The sequence below is a fragment of the Photinus pyralis genome, unplaced genomic scaffold (genome assembly GCF_008802855.1).
Source record: "Photinus pyralis isolate 1611_PpyrPB1 unplaced genomic scaffold, Ppyr1.3 Ppyr1.4_LG4, whole genome shotgun sequence".
Taxonomy (NCBI): domain Eukaryota; kingdom Metazoa; phylum Arthropoda; class Insecta; order Coleoptera; family Lampyridae; genus Photinus; species Photinus pyralis.
The window spans coordinates 8,294,634-8,313,827 of NW_022170511.1; the positions used below are offsets into that span (position 1 = coordinate 8,294,634).

Here is a 19,194-nt window from a genome sequence, read left to right on the forward strand (position 1 = left end):
AAGGGCCTACAATCTACCGACTCACGTGATCTACAAATTTTCGCGCTTACGTTACGGAGGTTACCTCCAAGGTTTGGGTGAGAATTCAGTACGCGATCTAAAAATGTAGCGCTCGGCCTTCATAGATTCTCTTCGAAGGTTTGACTAAGAGTCTCCCACCCGATTTTTACTTAAGTACTCGCCGAATCCCAAATAAGAAACCGAGTGTTAGCACTGTTTTTATTCGTGCTAAGGTATATCTGAAACTGAAACACCGTTCCTTATTCTCCGGTACGATGGTTTTTAGAATCGTCAGCACAGTAGCGTTTCGGCTCTTATCATATCAGTTTTGTTCTCTTTCACTCTTTCACACGTGTTAACCGGCAAATTTGTAAATTTAACAGAAAATCATTAAAGCCTAAAGCGACCACCTGTTATAGTACTAATTTTTGGTAAATTTTGAAAGTGTCTGTCTCCGTGAAAAAATATATGTATCTTAGTCACGATAAGTCCGATAAGGGGCGTAGAAGGGGCACTATGGTTGGTAGAAATAAATTCTTTTCGTCAAGTCCTTTAATTAGAGTACTGTGAAGGGTAACCAGTCCCCAATTTTGAAGAGGAGTAAGAAGGGCGCGGTAGTAGGTGGAAAACACATTTTCAAAAGTTTGACTTAGTAGGCGTGGATATAAGCAATGTGGGGGGGGAGGGGGGGGTTGTTAAACAACATAATTGGAAGGCCGTCTAGTATACCTTGAATGTATAAGCTACCTACTGTAAATTATAATGATTTTCTTTTCCGGGGCGCATCCCCCCCTCCCCCGTACCGCCTGTCCTGATTGAGGGACTTTATACCTAGAACCCTGTAGGTATCCATGTTTGATGCAATAAAAGCGTCATAACGGCAATGTCTTTAATAATCGTACAATTGGATACTAATTGAGTAATTACATTTCAGAAAGTTTGGAAATAATTTAAAAAATCCAATGAACGAAAATGGAAAAACGAACAAAGGTATGCATTTCCAATACGCGAATCTTTCTCCTTGGAAGCAAACAAAAAGTACTTTCAAAATAATAACCAAAAGGTGATATCAAACGAATATGTAATGAGCGCTCTTTTAGTTTGGATTCGAATTTTTCAATTTTTGTGAAAATATTTAGAGTTGTAGAAAATGTCAACGGTCGGAAGGGTCTCCCAAAACAAATTTTGGAAGTGATCTTGTAAAGAATTTACCTGGCTGATTGCAATCAACAGAATATGCGTGACTCCTGCATATTCATTCTGTCTGGGCTTTTTGTTCCTTCATTACTTTAGACGTCAAAATAGCGAGAGTCCAGCTCAAATTACAGAAGATTATTAGGTTTCGTTACTTATCTCATCGCAAAAAAACCACGGGTTTGAAGATTGCTGAATATGCAGCTTTAGATGCGTAGGAAGGTGATTAACGACCTTAAAAGCCATCTGTGATTTATAGTAAAAAAGACACTAACTAATAAAAAATGAGACATCGCCATTTTGAGAGATAATCCGCCATTGTAGGCGTTCAAAGTATTAGGAAGTTACTCAGAGGGGGATAATTTTTCTAGAACCTTAGAGGGTTTACGTTTTAGCATTCAAAGCGACCAGTTTGGTCCCGATACAAAAACGAAATTCGCGTTTTGGTCTTTGGGGAAAACCCCGATTATTGGCGTTGTATTGAAACCACCGTGTTAAAGCTCCCTTTTTCAAAAAGTGAAACCGTAATTGACGAGATTAACGGAAGTTCAAAGTTTGTAAAGAGACATATTAATTTGATGGAATCGCGAGGAATATAACATTCGAATGTCGCAATAAAAGCTTCACCTTTCGATTAAAATTGCGTGTTAAACGTTGGGTGAAGTTGGTATCATAATTATCGTAACGAGGAACATACCTATTATTTCACATGAGAGAAGAAATCCGAGTTTCGTGTAGCGCGATTAAATTACAAAATCCGAAGTTCGTATCTGGTAAATGTGACTCATGATAAACAATCTTTCGTTATCAGTCGACACGAACAATTACTTAGCTTCGAACGAAGAATACGCTCATTGATTCGTTGCGTTCAGTTATGTTAAAAACACTCAGGCGACAGCCTAAAAATAAACGCATCGTCTTGCGAAGGAAGAAATTTTAGTGTACGGCGAAGAAAGGAAAACTATCCCTTTTATGTTAAACAAAGCAGTAAGATTAACAGTGTTGTTTTGATAGCATTCAAAACATTTTTGCACTAGTGACAAAAATTCCTGGCTAGTAAGAACATTAAAACTACCCCCAACAATTCGTTACCTTTAAAATTTTCCACGGAGTCTCCAATTGCAATTCAAGGAAGCAACCGTTCTCAACCCTCGATTCAGCCGATATTTAATAATCATGAGCAGTTTTCCAATGTACAACAAAACCGATTCCGTTATGGAACCTAGGGCAAACATTCATTTCTAGAGACATCACCATCAACCGTTACTGTCATTCGAAATCATTTGCAAAAAATATGAACTGTGGGTTACGTACCATTGAAGATTGTATAAATAATAATGACGCATGACGTGACCCCTATGGTATACTGATGAGCGATTCACAGTAGGATTCTTGAGTTCTTGGAGGACACTACTTTTCCAGTATGTTCTTAAAGTAAAAAAGCCTTCTTTCAGAACATTTTCACTGATTATGTAATAAAACTGCAAACACTGTTTATGCAGAAGAGGAGCATAATGCTAATGAATAATAAATCGACAAACCTTAGCAGGATAGTTATAATTACTGTACACATCAGAACAACGTTCTGCTTATTACGGAATTTGCAGCTCAGACAACAAAGGATATTCTGAATAAGTGTGCGGGTGTATTGATTTTTATACTGTACACCTTAAAGTACTTTTAAAAATTTCGCTCGTTCTCCTAAAAATGTAGGCATACAATAAGAGAATCTGTCATTAAGTATAATATGTTTTGGAGAGAAGCGTATAATCTTCGCAAAGCATAATTTACCTAAATTTAGAGGCACGATCTTTACGTATGAGATTTTCCAGATTCTTCCTACGGGTGAAATGTTATGAGAGCTGACAATAAACAAAAAAAAGGTTCCGCCATTATTCAGGTAATTAGGTCGATCGTTTAAAATTGGCCAATTTGTAACACCGGCACACTATTTATAGGCATCCCGAAGTTTTGCGTGAAGTATGGCGGACGGATAAATTATTAAGCATTTTTACTGGCAAAAATACGGGACCCTTTGTTACACATGCACGTTTCAAATGGCAGTAAAATTAATGGCGGTGTCGCTTACTGTTGATTTAGCACCGCGGATCTCTCTAAACGACGTAGTCAGGGTGGTTTCATGGTACCTACCCTTGTATTTAACACCCTTAGTGGCAAAATTGAGTAATTAGTTTGGGACACGAAGCGAAGTGAATTTGATTTTTTTTTAAAACGCCATGATTAGAGTTATTCACGCGTACAGTCCAATGAAACACCATCACTACGATGTGCTATCGCTTTTTTCACACATTTACTCGCGCGAACGTTCGATTTTTACTAGAAAAAAACGTAAATAAAAGAGGAGATTATAAAACCCAACCCTTAAATTTTACTAATCAGTTGCACTATCTTTTTATTTACAATTGCAAAGTTTCTTTTACAAATCTTGTAATTTGTTACTTAACACTGACACCTGAAAATACGTAATTGCAGAAAGTGTTAATTGCTATAACAAAACTAACGAACTATATGACGTCATGTGAGACAAAATCCCACATAGCATTCGATATCTTATGTATATACATTTTAAATCCATAATGTACAGGGAATACCGTCCATTTTAATGTATACGAGGGTATTCCCTGTACCTGCCACCGTTTGGGAGCGTGTAGGTGGTGCGTAGGGGAGTATTTTGATATAGGACACTTGCGGTCGGAAATCTAAAATAAGGGTGCCAGAGCCAAATTTACCTTCTGGAATTTCGCGCCTGTAGGTAGCAACCAACCGGCGGCGTGCACACGGGCGCTAGTGGGCTGCGAAATAGGAGGAGGTCGGTGTAAACAAACAAACTTTTCGAAATGGGTGCTTAAATGACCCAAGTATCGATGTGCATCACCCATCACGAATCTGTGTGTAAAGTTAAGCCTCCGTCAGCTTACCTGCAATTGCCCTGTCTCGCACAGTCGGAAGTGAACTTCTTGAAAGACCTGTCTGCAGGGAAACTGACGGTTTGGATACCGCTCAGCGTACGCTCGTCGTGCAGCTCGTGCGTTACCATTTGCCAATCCGTACATCAAGCGACGTAACTATAATTTTGAGGCCTCCCCGCAAAAATTTTTATTGGCCCTCTCCCCAAGTCCCTAAACAAAAAGGCAGTTCCTAAGAAGAATTTTTATTAATTTTTACAAGTTTTGCCTTAAAATAAACAAAAAAAGGTTAAGACGATATTATACATTATAAAAATTTTAAATGTACAGTAGCAGCAAATTCATCAACCAAACTAATCACAATTTTCTCAAAGAAGTTGAGAATACTCAAATAAGGAGATTAGTTGGGGGCCCCAGCACTCTGGGGCCCCCCCGCAGTCGCTGTAGCTGCGGGTACCTAGTTACGTCCCTGCCGGGTACATGATGTCCGCGTATTCCGTGTTAGTAAAACGTGCCATAGTGTTTATTCACTTGATACGCGTCGTTGCAGACGGGATTTCGTGGGTTTAAACAAAATTCTGATCAAGTGTCAGCCACACATCGCCGCCTGAGATCGCTCCGTGTGCACCGCCGGCCGGTTGGGTTGCCTACCTACAGGCGCGAAATTCCAGAAGGTAAATTTGGCTCTGGCACCCTTATTTTAGATTTCCGACCCCAAGTGTCCTATATCAAAATACTCCCCTACGCACCACCTACACGCTCCCAAACGGTGGCAGGTACTATAGGAATCACCCTGATACCCCTCTAGATCATTATCGCCATATCACAACTTTTACGAGTTTTTCAAAGCTTTCTGGGTATTTTTACGTTTTACGCTTTCCTATTTCTGGAAAACAACCGTGTAAAACGCTCTTAAAATGGCCTCCAAATCAAGAAAGCGTTCTACACAATGCCAGAAAGGCGCACAAATAACGCTCTGGAATGCACTTACAAGATTCGGAAAAAGGCCAAGCTAAGCCATAGCGTTTAAATACACTTTTCCAACTCTTTCTAGACACTTAAAAACCTTTCCTGGAAAGTAAGCAACTGTGAAAAATTCCAAAACTCTCTAAAATGCTGCGCAGCGTCTGGAAAGCGTTAGAATACACTGGAAGACTCAATATTTTCTTAGGGAAATTGCAAGCAGCAGGTCAAAGGTGAACGCGAGCAACAGAACCGCATCGATCAGAGACCTGAATGATTTGATTTTCGAGGAGTGTCAAAAGAAGGCGATCAAGGAGAAAGAAGATCCAGAATAGAAAAACCAAATCAGGCAACATCGCCAGGAGAGAAATACGGTGTCAACTGCCATGTTAAAAAAAAGGAATACCAGTACGTTGGATGACGTCCATGGTGGACGAATGCTTGCAGCCCGATAGGTGCTTCAAGCGCCAACAATTTGGACATAAGGCAGCGACATGCAAAGAGGACAGCGGAGAAAGCATTTAAAACTAATATGCCCCAGATGTGGGGATAGTCAACATGAGAACCTAAGGGACCATAAGACCAGCCGCTTCCAGTTTACAATATGCTATACAAAAAACTAACAAGGAGAATCTTTGCAAAATGGCGGAATGTAAGTGGAGGAGATTCAAAGACGAACGTATTAGAAACATACCCGAGACGCTGGCGACAGAAGCGTCTATGGAAGAAATTCGGAAAGTGCGTGAGAGATGTTTCCAAATGTGTTGTTGGTAGCACAGATACCACTCACATCTGCGCATGCCCAACAGCTTTTCCGCTCTTCCGTCTATTTGGTTCGAATCGGTGCAGCCGTTTAGTCGGAAATAAGAGCACAGAAAAACAGACCGATCTCATCGAGATTTTATTTGATTCGGATTCCAGGTGCTTCGAAAGGGAAATTTCCTTCGGAAAGTGGTGAGTCATGTTTACCCCTTCCTCCTTTTACTAACGTGCGGCTGGTAAAAATGGAGAAGTACGAGAGGCTACGGGCGACGACGAACATCGGCGGGTATCTGATCAACATAATAAAATTATACCTGGAAGATACATAATACCCCAGGATGGAAAGTCAAGGGAGGTAATGTGCGGTGTCTCGCAAGGTTCGATACTTGGCCCCATCCTATGGGATGTATTTTCCGATAGACCACTGAGACTGCAACTTGGTGGACAGGTGGAATTTGCAGGTAGATTCGTTCACAAATTTTTAGATCGGAGTTCGCGAATTGGCAATGTAGGCCAAAAAATAAAGAGGGCCCTTTTGACATCTCCGTTAGTTATGAACCCAAACGCATGAAATTCAAAATGAGCATAGCTTTAGCCATATAATAGGAAATGCCAAGCTATAGCCAATTAGGCATACCCAGGAGCTCGATTGCAGTGTTTAGCTTTTGAATCATTTTCAAAGGTCCTAACAGTGCAGTCTTGAGTCTAACTTTAATAGAATTGAATTCAAAATCGCGAATTCGGTAGGGCAATTCACATTTGACTGTAGGAAAAAAAAATTGGCAGTTACAATCATGCATCCAGCACAAAATTGTCATTAATCATTATAGTCGATCCCATATCTTAAATTAACAAAAACTGATTTTTCAGACCAATTAGCCCCATTATAAACTGCACATTGCAACTTTTTGAGACCTTGGCAATAACTGGATAGAGACATAGCATAGGTACATCTTGCTGTCCGGAACGCATTGAAGAGGTGGAAAACATTAGACAAAAATCACTTTTTTGTCAAAAACATTCTTCATTGAAGAACTCACGTACGCCGACTATTGAAATTTCAATCTCCAAAAGAGATGACCCTCATTGTCGAGTCGGAGCCTGTAATGTAAGTTTCATCTCTGCAGTGAAAACAAAGAAACGGAAACCGGTAGTTGAAGCACGTAAGTAGTGGGTAGCAAATATACGTGCTTTATTAAAATCTTCATTAGCCGAAGTAATCAAGAGCTACCAGCATACGAACCTTAAAATACGTTTTTGTGGTTTATGGCCGGCGGTGTCTTTTATAAGCCGCACCGCATACCAACTGCTTCGTTTGCAATTTCTTTACTGTTGATCACTTTCTGGAGTGCAACATTGATCAAAGTTAGCGAAATGTAACCACTACTAATGGTAACGGCCATACTCGGACCTCAACAGTTCTGCACGATTGGTTACTGTACAGCGAGAAAGAGTATCATTAACTTGACCTTCACGCATTTTCAATTACGAAGGATGTGAATTACTTTTTCAACATGAAAACGATTAAGTCGCTGTAATTTTCTCGAAGTTGTAGTCATGGGAAAAGGAAGCGCCGCAGAGCTGGGCGATAAAAATGTAAATAAATGAATGGCGAGAGGTTTTCAATGTGAAGGATGCTAAATTTATTGAGGAATTTTTATTTGTAAAGGCTGCCTGAAGGTCGTATAATTGCTTGTGTGGGTGATACAATTGAAGAATCTTTAATATTGCAGTTTCCGCGGCCAACAAATGTACACTTTCAATTAGCGTTAATGTTATTAAATGCGTGAGTCAAGTGTGTCAAATCAAATTTACGTAGGCACATTCACGTAATAAACTATTATACATTCAAGACCCATCAAAGTGCAACGATCTTCGTAGGTTGACTAACTAGCAGTTGCTTTAGAAATTCTTGCGCATCCTCCATCCTCATTATGAGCAGAGTTAAAGTGGCCACATTGCGCTGCTATTAAAAATTCTTGCACGTAACAGGTATTACAAATTTAATGGTCAATTTACACTAATCAGTAATTTGTTAAATTATGCATTTTTATAGAAATGTCATTGCAGTATTTCTAAAAATGCTACATAAACATGAGGCTTTTACTTTATAGCGGTATCTATGAGAATGCGGAAATATAATAGAATCGTACTATGGAAGACTGCGTCTTCTGAACGTTTAATTCAGACTTACCGTGGAACCAGCAATTACTCGTTCCGAACCTTGGCCTCAAAAAATCGTAATCGGAATTATTCGGTACGCTATCTAAGGCGGCTGCTGTTCCGGCGATTATTAAAGGACCACCCCATGCGTACGCTTCGTAAATACGCAATCGGCAGCGCTCCTGACTTTTCTCCAAACTTTGTGGACGCAAGTCCCTGCAACAAAAAAGCTTTGATAAAAAAATTGAAACCTTGATATTTATAAAGATGATTCAAGTTCATTCATAAATTAATTCCTTCAGGACTGTACAAATTTGGCTCTTGCATATTTTTAAATTGTTATTTATGTATCGGGCGAGACGCGAAAAAAAGGGAAAATTTACTAGTTTATATACTAAATATAACACCGACGTAGCGCGAAAACGATTTGCGAATGCCAATTTGCGAAAATTGGATTGATTCGAAATAATTGCGTTCATACATTACAAATATTTCAAATTACTTTCAGATGGCGTAGACTGCCGAGTTAACCCAATTGTAGGAATGTGGTACTGTACGAAATACCAAACTTGGCACGGCCACGTTCTGGGGGATGAAAAATGTTTCATTGAAAATAAGTCTGGGAATGGATAGTGTGATTAATTCTCAGCAACTTTTCGATCTATTCGCGAGTGCCAATTTTTCAACAAAAACCCCACGCTTTTTAGTGAATCACTCAAAAAGCTTACTTTTCAAGATATCAAATCCTTCAAAAACTATTTTTTATTAGACCTGAATCACAATATCCGTTTTGAACACTCAAATGCGTGCGAAGTCGGGCCTTTCAAGCACTTGGTTGCTAAGGAATGACACTTCCAATATGACTTATAAAACTGTCATCTGAGGCTGAAATAAAATCTTCTTATGTCGCTTTTGTAAATGGTTTGTACCTATTCTTTAAAGCTTTTACGAACCGCGTGTAATTTAGGCTATGCTGCTAAATCTGTTCCATTTCTTAATCGCAGCATTATTTGAAGTTTTGAATGAATGCACCAAAAGATAGGGAATTTACATACCTTTGACATTTCCTTCATATATGCCAGCATTATCGATGCACTTAAGACTTTGCTCGTAAGATGCTTCCAATTCATCCACGAAAACAACTTTTCATATTCTTTATAATAGGTTTTACTAGATTTGGATTTTGCACCTACCAACTTTTCTTCTGCTTTTGCATCAAGCCATTGAATGAATCGAAGTAATTTTGTTTACCCAAAATCGTCCTGAAATTCATTTTCATGCCTACTTTCTGTCAGGAAATTTGAGTTTCCATGACAGAGGCAGAGCAGACTACGTTTCCTGACGCTTGTCACTTTACTGGCCGCACCTGCCACTTTACCGGCCGCATCGTCACTTTACCGGCCGCACTTGTGACATTTCCAAATGTCTATAATGAGTCCTGTCATCACTGACAGATGGACATTAATCAAAAGTTCTATATAAAAATTGAAATTTTTTATTAAAATACGATTTCGGGTAAAATTTAATACAAAAAAAAACTCGTCAGTAAAATGACATTACTTGACTCGGAAATTAAAGTACTCGGCCCCAAAGGGACTCGTACTTCAATATTTCCATGCCAGTAATGTGTCATTTTTCTGACTTTTATGTAAATAACTATTACAAAGACGGTGACTTGTATAAGCAAACGTCAAGTGACATTTCCATGGAAATCATGGAATTACGAATAAAGCGTACTCGTGTTCGAGTATAACGTCAATATGATTTTATTTTATTTCCCTTGGTATAATAAAAAAAAATACTATAAGAAACACATGTATAACTGGTTTTCAAAGCAATTGCAAAGTTTAAAGGCACTCCGCTACGCGTTGTGTCATTAACTCGTTGCGCATTCTTTAAAGACTTGATTATACACTTTTTTACATCAACACTACATTTACTTTCGGCCCTTATTTTTGAAAGGATTTGGGCAGAAAAGGCTTGAACAACTGACTATTTAAAATGCATTGGTTTTTTTGTTCAAACGTTCAACGTTCAAACCTCTAATCTTGGCGTTTGATGAATAAGAACCAACCTTCAACAAGCTACGTTTGTAGGTACTGGGTCTGTACTTTACAGACCATAACATTAATCCTGTTTTTAGGGGAATTTTTCGAAAGAAAAAAAATATCTGTTATGTGATGGATTTGTCCGTCTGTTCTTCGTCTAACTTGAGAACGAAAAGAGATAGCGACGTAAAACCGTCGCGAATCGATTTGTACGAGTTCAAGGATCAGTGCTATTGAATATGAGCCGGATCAAAAGTCTGGTTTCCGAATACGAGCTGAGTGGCGAAAAATTCCCCTACTCAAAATTTTCCGATTCTTTGTATCTTGTTTAAGTTACATTTTAACTAAGAATGATTCTGCGATAAAATACTCACTTATTAAGTTATGCGCCAAAAACCGCCTGAAAATCTATTTTTTTTGTTAAAATCTTGAAACTTTCACTCGCGAATATGTCGAAAAGTAAACTTCAGAAACAACTTTATGGATGATTAGAATTAGTCAATTAGTCAGTCTATGCACTCCCGTACTTATTGTCAATGAAACATTCTTCACTCTCAAGAAGGAGTGGTATCCATCCACAGGATGAAAACAAGCTCCGGTATAGGATATGAAAATGTATTTTTCTTAAAACTACAAATGGTCACATTTCTCTTCAACAAGATACATCCTTCTGACCCCATTCCCCCTCCTCGTATAAAGTAAGTTAAAGGCAGAGAAAATCGAGCCCAGCACGTCGGAATATTGTTCACTTATCGTGATGACGAAGAAAAGAGACGGGAAACGCAAATTCTGCGTCGACTACCGGCGACATTTTTAACAGCGGAGGTTCCTGGGGGCCACCTACAACTTTTAAAGTCGTGCCGTTTGGACTGAAGAACGCACCAGCGTTTAAAAACTGAAGATACCTCCGGATGTGCTGTCATCTACATTTCTACAATCTACATCGACGACATAACCCTATTTTCGGACACGTGGGAAGAACATACCCGTCATCTCCATCTCATCATCATGGTACGATATTTCGCTTTCCGGCATTTGATGTCCCGTAGACACCGCTAATTACTTTGTGGTTTGTTGCTTTCATTCCCGCCAGGGAATTTGCCGTACGGGCCGTGTGCTGTAATTTTGTTTATAAACAGAGTATAAAACTTTATTTAAACAAAATATTTAAAATTGTGTAACAAAGAAGAAAACAATAATTAACTATAACAAAAAAAATTTCGTCGAACTGTTTTTCAGTTGGGAGAGTGCCCAGGATACATGCACTATTTCCACGTTGGATGGCCAAGGATATCCTTTGAAATAAAAATTGCTTAGCGCGTTTGTCGCCGGATTCCGCAATTAAGCCTTTGCCTATTTTATTCAGAAAATCTCGTGATTCCTTGCACCATGGTCCAAGTGTCTCGAAGGCAAGTCCCATAAATATATAATCTTTCTTTAGATCTCGATATTTGTTGTGTTTTTTTGAGCATGCCTCTTTTGTTTTGTTTTTTTTTCCGAAATGACCGCCGCCATTTCCTGATCTCGTCAGATTCCTGGAGTTGCCGTTTACTCTGATTGAGTTTACTCGTGGTTTCCGAGACCATCCTGCAAACCGCTGCCATAGTTGACTTTGACGAGGAACAAGGCCGTAACCCTGGGTGGCGCTCGAGTCCATCCGTCCGTCCGTTCCGCCGACATCATATTCAGGTTGCCAACGATTGCCGATACTTTCATCCGCTGACGTGATTTATGTATTTCAAAAAGCGGACATACACAATTTGCCGAGTGTAGACGGTAATGTTTTAAATAGCAGGAGAAGACGTGAACTGTGACATGTTTGGTGTGGACGGTAATGTTAATGTAGCTGCTTGTTGTGGTGATTGGCAGATTTGTCGGATTTTAACGAATTATTGCAAGACAGTCCGTCTTGCTAGTTGTAAAGTGTTATAGAAGAAAATTAGTCGGGTGCGCCAAGAGATTGTTATTAAGTGAATAAGTCGAATTAAAGAAGTAGGTAATCGTACTAAAAAATGGTGAAATTGAGCTAGCTTTTTTAGAACAATCCATCTCTATAATAAAATAGTTTTCCATTTATAATAACTTATGTCTCATACCACATAATTTTATAAAGCGCCCCATACATTCATACAAACAAAAATTGAGACCAGCAAACAATTGTGTAATTTCAATTTTCTGTAGCATCACACTATCCACAGATAAAGCACTAATGGAGCACACTTCATGTGTAAATGATTGTACAATAAGGCCCGGTGCACATGAGCTGCAAAGTAATCGGGAAGCCGAGATTGCTTTCTGTCGAGATAGTCAGAAAGACGTTGGTAGTAATGGGGTAAGGTACCCCATAGGTATCGGTGTCTCTTGTGCATGTTCCTATTCTCCCGTCCGAAGGTAAAACCTAGTAAGTCAATTTTTGCTTAAAATTAGACTTTGAGACGATCTGAAAGTACTACTTTTTTCCTTTGTAGAGGTATAAACTTTGTAGATCACTTCCAACTAATAAGCATTCTACATTCAATGGAATTTTCTAGTAAGTGTCATAATTTATATCTTTTCAAAGCAAGAATATAGTAAATCCGATTTGCAGTGGAAGAACCTATCATTTCACTTAAACTATGGCATTTACTGAATAAACAACCTCACCTCCAAATGGAAAAACACAGCATTCATTCTTACTAGTTATTTCAATAGCGTTTAATTAAATTGAAGTTATTTTGATTTCTGCCGTTCAATGGAAGAACCTAGCAAAGCAATCTACCGATGGTCTTGCTTCCCGCCAAAAAGTGTAAGAACATAGTAAAGTCATATATTTACCAGAAATTAAAACCACCAGTAAGCATGATACCATTGGAAATAGCTAGCAAAGTACCTTACTAAATTTTTCATGGCTTATAGTGCAACATTTTCAATATTAATAAAACCGTAACTTGACATACTACATATTGGTGTAGTAAAAGCATCATAATTCCTGTTAAAAAACATCGTATGTTCAATATTTTGCAAAATACTAAATATATTATAAAAACAATATAATAATCACAAACATAGCGACCTAAAACACCATAATGCCCATACTACAATTGTCAACTTTATTTGTCAACGTTATGTCAATACATTGTACTATTAATTGCTCTCTTGAAAAGTTCATAAAAATGAGTTACTGGGTTTTACCTTTTTACGGGAGTATTACTCCCAAACGTATTTCTGACTATCTTGATAGATAACAATCTCGACGTCCCCATTGCATTGCAGCTCATGTGCACCGGGCCTAAGGTGCTTATATGCGAATGAGACGCTGTCGCAGCTTGACCACATAATGAGGCAAGCTGATACAAGGGGTGGTGCCATTCTGACCTGAGATATGGAGTGAAAATTAACACTGCTGCTAAATTTGCACCACATATACTCAAATACCACTGACATTATCTACATACGTACAGGTTTATTTTAGATGACTTAATTAACGGCGAAACAGGTATTGTCATTTTTTTCTTCAAGGACCGTAGAATCCGTAGAGAATATCTTCATGCTAATTACACCACTTAATGACTGAGCAATTATGTCGCAGTGCGGAAAAGACGGCCGATAGATAAAAGTGGACTTATTAACATCTCGATTCGAAATAGAAAATCCAAGCATGGAAATGCTTTCATTAACGATCCGGTTCTTCGAAGTCTCTGAAGGGCGGGAAGGTAGGAGCAGCAGTACGCATTTAATGAGACTTTATGAATTTCACTGGTCGCCTTAAAAAGTGCCATTCATATCGAATTCTTAGATTTCGACGTTTTTATTTCGACACGCTCACAAAGAATAAACGGATTTTTTGTTTCCGTCGTAGGGTCGCTGAACTAATTCCTTGCGTTAAATGCTCCGGCAAATAACTTAACAGTAAAAAACAAAAATACATCCGAATTACGTAAAGTGTGTGTGTGTGGTCACAGCCAGGTTGAAATGTATAAGTAATCGCCGAAGCAGAAACGACTAATTACGCTTAATTAGCCGATTATCTTCAAATTGAATTTAGTTAATCTATACTGATACCACATTTCTTTTAAATACTGTCTTAAAAAGGATATGCTTACTTTATTAGCGTATAGTTGTACTGTTATAAAAGAAGGACTAAGTGGACACTTCAAAAGAAACGTTTCGAATATCCGCTCCTTTCAAAGGAATCGTCGTTTAAAGTTCCATTAAGTTTGATCGTCTAGACTTTTAATGCATGAAATGAAGATTTCGATCGCATCATGTGAGGTACGAAGAATGACCACAATATATGGATGGATTGTGCTCATCATAATATAGGTAATATAGTGCACCCAGGGGACTGAAATTTCATGCTACTGTTAAATCTATTCGACATTTTATTTTCATGGAAACAATGTCTGTAGGAAGTCTGAAACCTAAGAGATCGACCCTTAAAGGTAAGAACATAATGTATCTTCACACTTTCACAGGATAATACGTCTCTAAAGTTGTTAATTACGCGACCCCGGCAGATACATGTACACTCCTCGTCTTTCAACAAGCATTCTTCTACGGGCCCGCTTTTGCTGCCAGCCAGTCCGCCGGCCGGAGATTAAAAGCCACCTTTTTACAAATTTGCAAAAATGCACTAAAAATGAAACACATATCCATAAGTCACCGTTAAAATAAATAACAGAAGGACTGAAGAGATCCAAAAAGGGAAGACTCTAAAGAATCTGAAAGATGAGAAGATTTCAAATATTGCTATTGCTAAGTATAGAATCGGAGGTATTAGAGAGCTTGAAGTTATTGCCTTGTAGTGCGAGTGATGATTCCCACGTGCAGGTGGTGACCGAATTGTTGCCGCCCATCGTGACCATACCAATGTTATGTCGGAAAATGTATGAACCCATGACACGCGGTCTCGGGTAGCCCCCGATGATGATGATGATGATTATACCCCCGAAAAGAGCAAGGGGGTGAACTTGGTCTGCAGGTGTTAGTAAAGAGCGCGGCCGATGTATTCCAACCCAATTGGGGTGATGGTGATCCATGAGAACTCAGAGTTAGCTCGTAGTATGACAGCTCCGGTCAGATTAGTTATGAGGTAGAGGTAGACTGAATGTTGCCATGCTGCCCCTTGTGATCGTTTGCCTACAGAGGGAAGGCTCTCGCGCTAACAAAAAAGCGAGAATAATACACACCTCATACACTCAACAATGGCCGGATTTCCTACGTTGTAAAAGACCAGGTCGCAATCAATCGTACCCAAACGTATTATCGGAGTATCACACTTATTGAAATACAACAGCAATTGTAAATTGTGAACCATCTGTTACATTACATACATGAAAGACACTAGTTAATTAGCACGACCTGCTCCAGTCCAGCAGGTATCTAAATTCTAAGGCTCTGGATACGGCAGCTCTAGACTAGTTGTATTTCGAGATGAATATCGCTAAGCACCTTTAACAACTTTTTATCTCTGCACGGGCGAAACATTATAGATCAAAAGATTAAAGCTCGGATTAAAGTCTAAATGAGTTTAGGTAGCAAATGAAACATCACCAATGGCCAAGGCAGATCGAATGATAAACAAAACTTTCATTGAAACTTGTTCAAACAACCAAATTTAAGCATTAGGTACTAACCCCTCGATTACAAGCAAATTTCAAAGAAATATCTCCATAAACAAAAAAGTTGGCATTGCGCAGTTCGCGCATGAGCACATTTAATTTATGCTATAGGTATGCGATGTTGGTTTTTACTAGAAGCGTTTATGGTTAATATAAGCTTTAGAGATTTTCATAAGTAAAAAAGTTGGCATTTTGCACTGCGCATGCGTGGATTTGATTTTTACTATGTGCGATATGTTTTTCTTTACTAGAAGCATCTATGGTCAACATTTCAAAGAAATATAATGATAAATAAAGAAGTTGGCACTGACTGCGCATGCGCACATCTAATTTTTGCCATATCAGTTTTGTTTGCCTTTAACAGAAGCATCGTGATTAAAATCTAAATCTAAAACTAAAAGCAACTTTGGATAAAATTTCGAAGAAATATCTCCATAAATACGAAAGTTGCCATTGCGCATGTGAAAATCTGATTTTTACTATATGCGATATGTTTGCCTTCACCAGAAATATCTGTCGTTAAAATTTCAACAAAATATATTAATAAATAAGGAAGTTGACATTGCGCAGTGGTTCTCAAAGTGGGTGCCGCAAGCACTTCATAAGGGTGCCGCGGAATTTTTAAATATTTACTTAATAAGCTTAAAATTACATAAATTAAAAAAGGAATTAAAATAATGAGTATTCGTTTTTTATTACAATTCTGTTTTTTAGTTTCTATTTTATTTATTTCTATGGTTCATAATTCATTAATCAATCATACGCTGGTATTGCATTACATCAGACTTTCTCAATCTTATAACTTATATTTGGGGTGCATATAGGGTGGTATGCGGAATCGAAAACGTCCTATTTTGACTTTGTTCCGTAACCATCTTCAAGGTTGTTGAAAGTGTCAAAATTTTAAGAGTCATAACGGCTTGAAAAATTTTTTTAAAATTTTTTCGCATACACTGGCCAAAATGGCTTAAAAAACTTTGAACTTTTGAATTGAAAAGTTAAACTATTTATTTTATTTTTTAAAATGAAACTATTTTATTTTTCTAAATTTCATTTTTCTCTAAAAGTAATCAGAATGAAAAATGCCAATTACAAAAAAGATGTGTCTTGATGAGGTCTACAAAAAAGGCTTCTACACTTTTTGCGTCGGGTTCAAAATAAAGGCGCTAGTTTTAAATGCTTTTGTGTTTAGAAATTTTTTTTGTACAAACTTCTCATCCTTCATCTCTTTACTAACTGTAAAAAAGCAAAAAAATAAGAATACTAGGGGTGTGACGAATTTTGTTTAATAATTTTAGTGTGCCACCAGACAACAAAGTTTGAGAAACACTGTGCTAGAGCTATACGCTATACCGAATGCAAAAAGAACGAACTTAATATCTTGAAAACTGTAGGAGTAGTTAAGGCCTCGAACAGACAGACAGACTTCGTTGGAAAATGCGCGAAAACTATGTTAGTATAAGTATATGCAAATTTTCAGATTTCAATTATTAATGGGAGTCCGAATACGTTTAGGTAACGGTTTGCGTGAAACATGCTGTATGTATAGTGTATAATATACTATTGTATCGCCGACCCTTCTACTTCTAGTATCCCTAAGCGTGATACACGAGCAAAGCAGAGACAGTTCTGTCTATCTTTTGTACAAGAAAATGTTGCAGTTTCATTTTCTTGTATCGTTTCTGATAAAAGAAATTATTATGGCTACAACGTTTTTGCTAGTGCCAGAAACGATACAAGAAAAGATATAAACATATACAGGGTGTTCCTAATTATGATGTAGGAAAAGTCTAATTGTTTGACTTATTTTATGACTAAAAGTTCATTTAACATAAGTCCGTAAACGCTTCGTTATTGAGTTAAAATCTCAAATTTCTCTTGCAGTTTTTGAGATATTTGAAATATAAGTTACGTTGAAGGGCCAATGGTCATATGTCAATGGTAGAGTGAGCAACTACATAGTGTTTTTTTTTTCAGGAGTCATGTTCCAATTTCTACGCCTGAACTTTTTTTCGGTGCGCCACTGGTTGAATGTCAAATAAGAATTTAATTTTCTGATTTGTTTAGAATGATGGCAGGCCCTGGCTTTATTTGGATAATATCTTGTTTTTATTAGTTTTGACAATCGCCATTGAAAATTGTGTTTGCAAATGTTTATAAATTAAAAGTTTAAATTATAAAGTGTACGGGTAGAACTATAACACCCTGTAGATCGGTAACGAAGAGTTTGCGGGCCTATTTTTATATGAACCGTTGAGTGAAAGATTTAATTACTCAATGATATGAACTTATAGTCATAAAATAAGTCAGAGTTAGCCTCTATAACGTATTTACATCACATTTAGGAACACCCCGTTAGTGTCACAGTCATACGATCTTAATAATTACCTAAGCACCGGCCAATAATTAGCCCCCAATAAGTTGCTACTTCTCTTCGTAAAAAAATATGCAAGTAATCGTATAATTATAGTGAAGTAGTTCCATAGATACTTACTCCTCTAATAGATAATTCGTTTATTGATTACTCATGCTTTCAGAGACGGATATTGCCAATCGGCATGCTATGATGACGTATTTGGATCAGGTTTTCAATAATCGGGTAATTATTCTCCGGATTTGGCTCCGTTAGATTTTTTTTAGTTTCCGATATTGAAGAAATTGTTCCAAAACGGATTCACGCCAAGAACAAGTTGCTTTCGCATTGCTGAAATCGACGGAATTGGGAAATCCTGCTGGTACTCGAAATATTTATAAATGCAAGAAGGTATTAGGGCTGCAATGAACGTTAATAAGAATAAATTATAAATTAATATTATAAATAAAATTATTGTTATATTCATTCCAAGGTTACCAGGTCAAGGAAGGTCCACGTCTTTGGTTCGGTTAGTGACGACTTCAACATTTTTTTTAAATTAAATTTTTCATCGGCCATATTGCATTAATTATTTCTATGTCGAGGTATGCAAGATATTTCAACATCGCTAGCGCTTTAGATGATTCACAGAACGATAACCGGATTTGTAATGAATTAAAACACACGGTGGGTACCTGCACAGTGCACACACTTCATGATGACGCATTTTAACTTTCTCCCGAAGATTCCATTTCAAAACGTTTAAAAAACAGGATTGGAAACGCAATGTTTACGACCCATTTAAAAGGTACATAACCGTCGAAAATCTATTTAAATATCGAATTTTACGATGTCGTTTTCTATTTTAAAAATAATCGAGGCGTATCGTTTCTTGTTCTGTGGGAATAAAAAAGAATTCCCTAAATAATTATCAAAGTAAAATTTCTGGTTTACGTCTGCTTTAAACTGCCCGATTCGAAAATAAATAGTTTGAAAGTGCAGAGATTTCCTTTAATCTTCGATTTTATATGCGTTTAGAAATGTAAACATTCCGTAATTACGCAATAAACTTTGGGGATTCTGCGTCGTCGATGGTTAAACTCACCTGAGCAGAATATTTGAGTAAGTGGATTTTTATGACACAAATCCGCTTGGATTTTATTACCTCCGCTTTAATTGGGCGT

The 19,194-nt window shown here is 37.7% G+C and overlaps 1 protein-coding gene across 1 annotated transcript in view; it reads right to left on the minus strand.

Annotated features, from left to right (window-relative positions):
- Positions 1-7,951: 7,951 nt before the first annotated feature.
- The window catches only part of LOC116169552 (probable G-protein coupled receptor Mth-like 1), a 54,044-nt gene continuing 42,801 nt past the window's right edge, over positions 7,952-19,194 (minus strand). Inside the window, exon 3 of the mRNA XM_031485668.1 lies at positions 7,952-8,225. Within this exon, the coding sequence (XP_031341528.1) occupies positions 7,967-8,225 (259 nt within the window). The 3' untranslated portion in view covers positions 7,952-7,966. The remainder of the gene's footprint in view (positions 8,226-19,194) is intronic.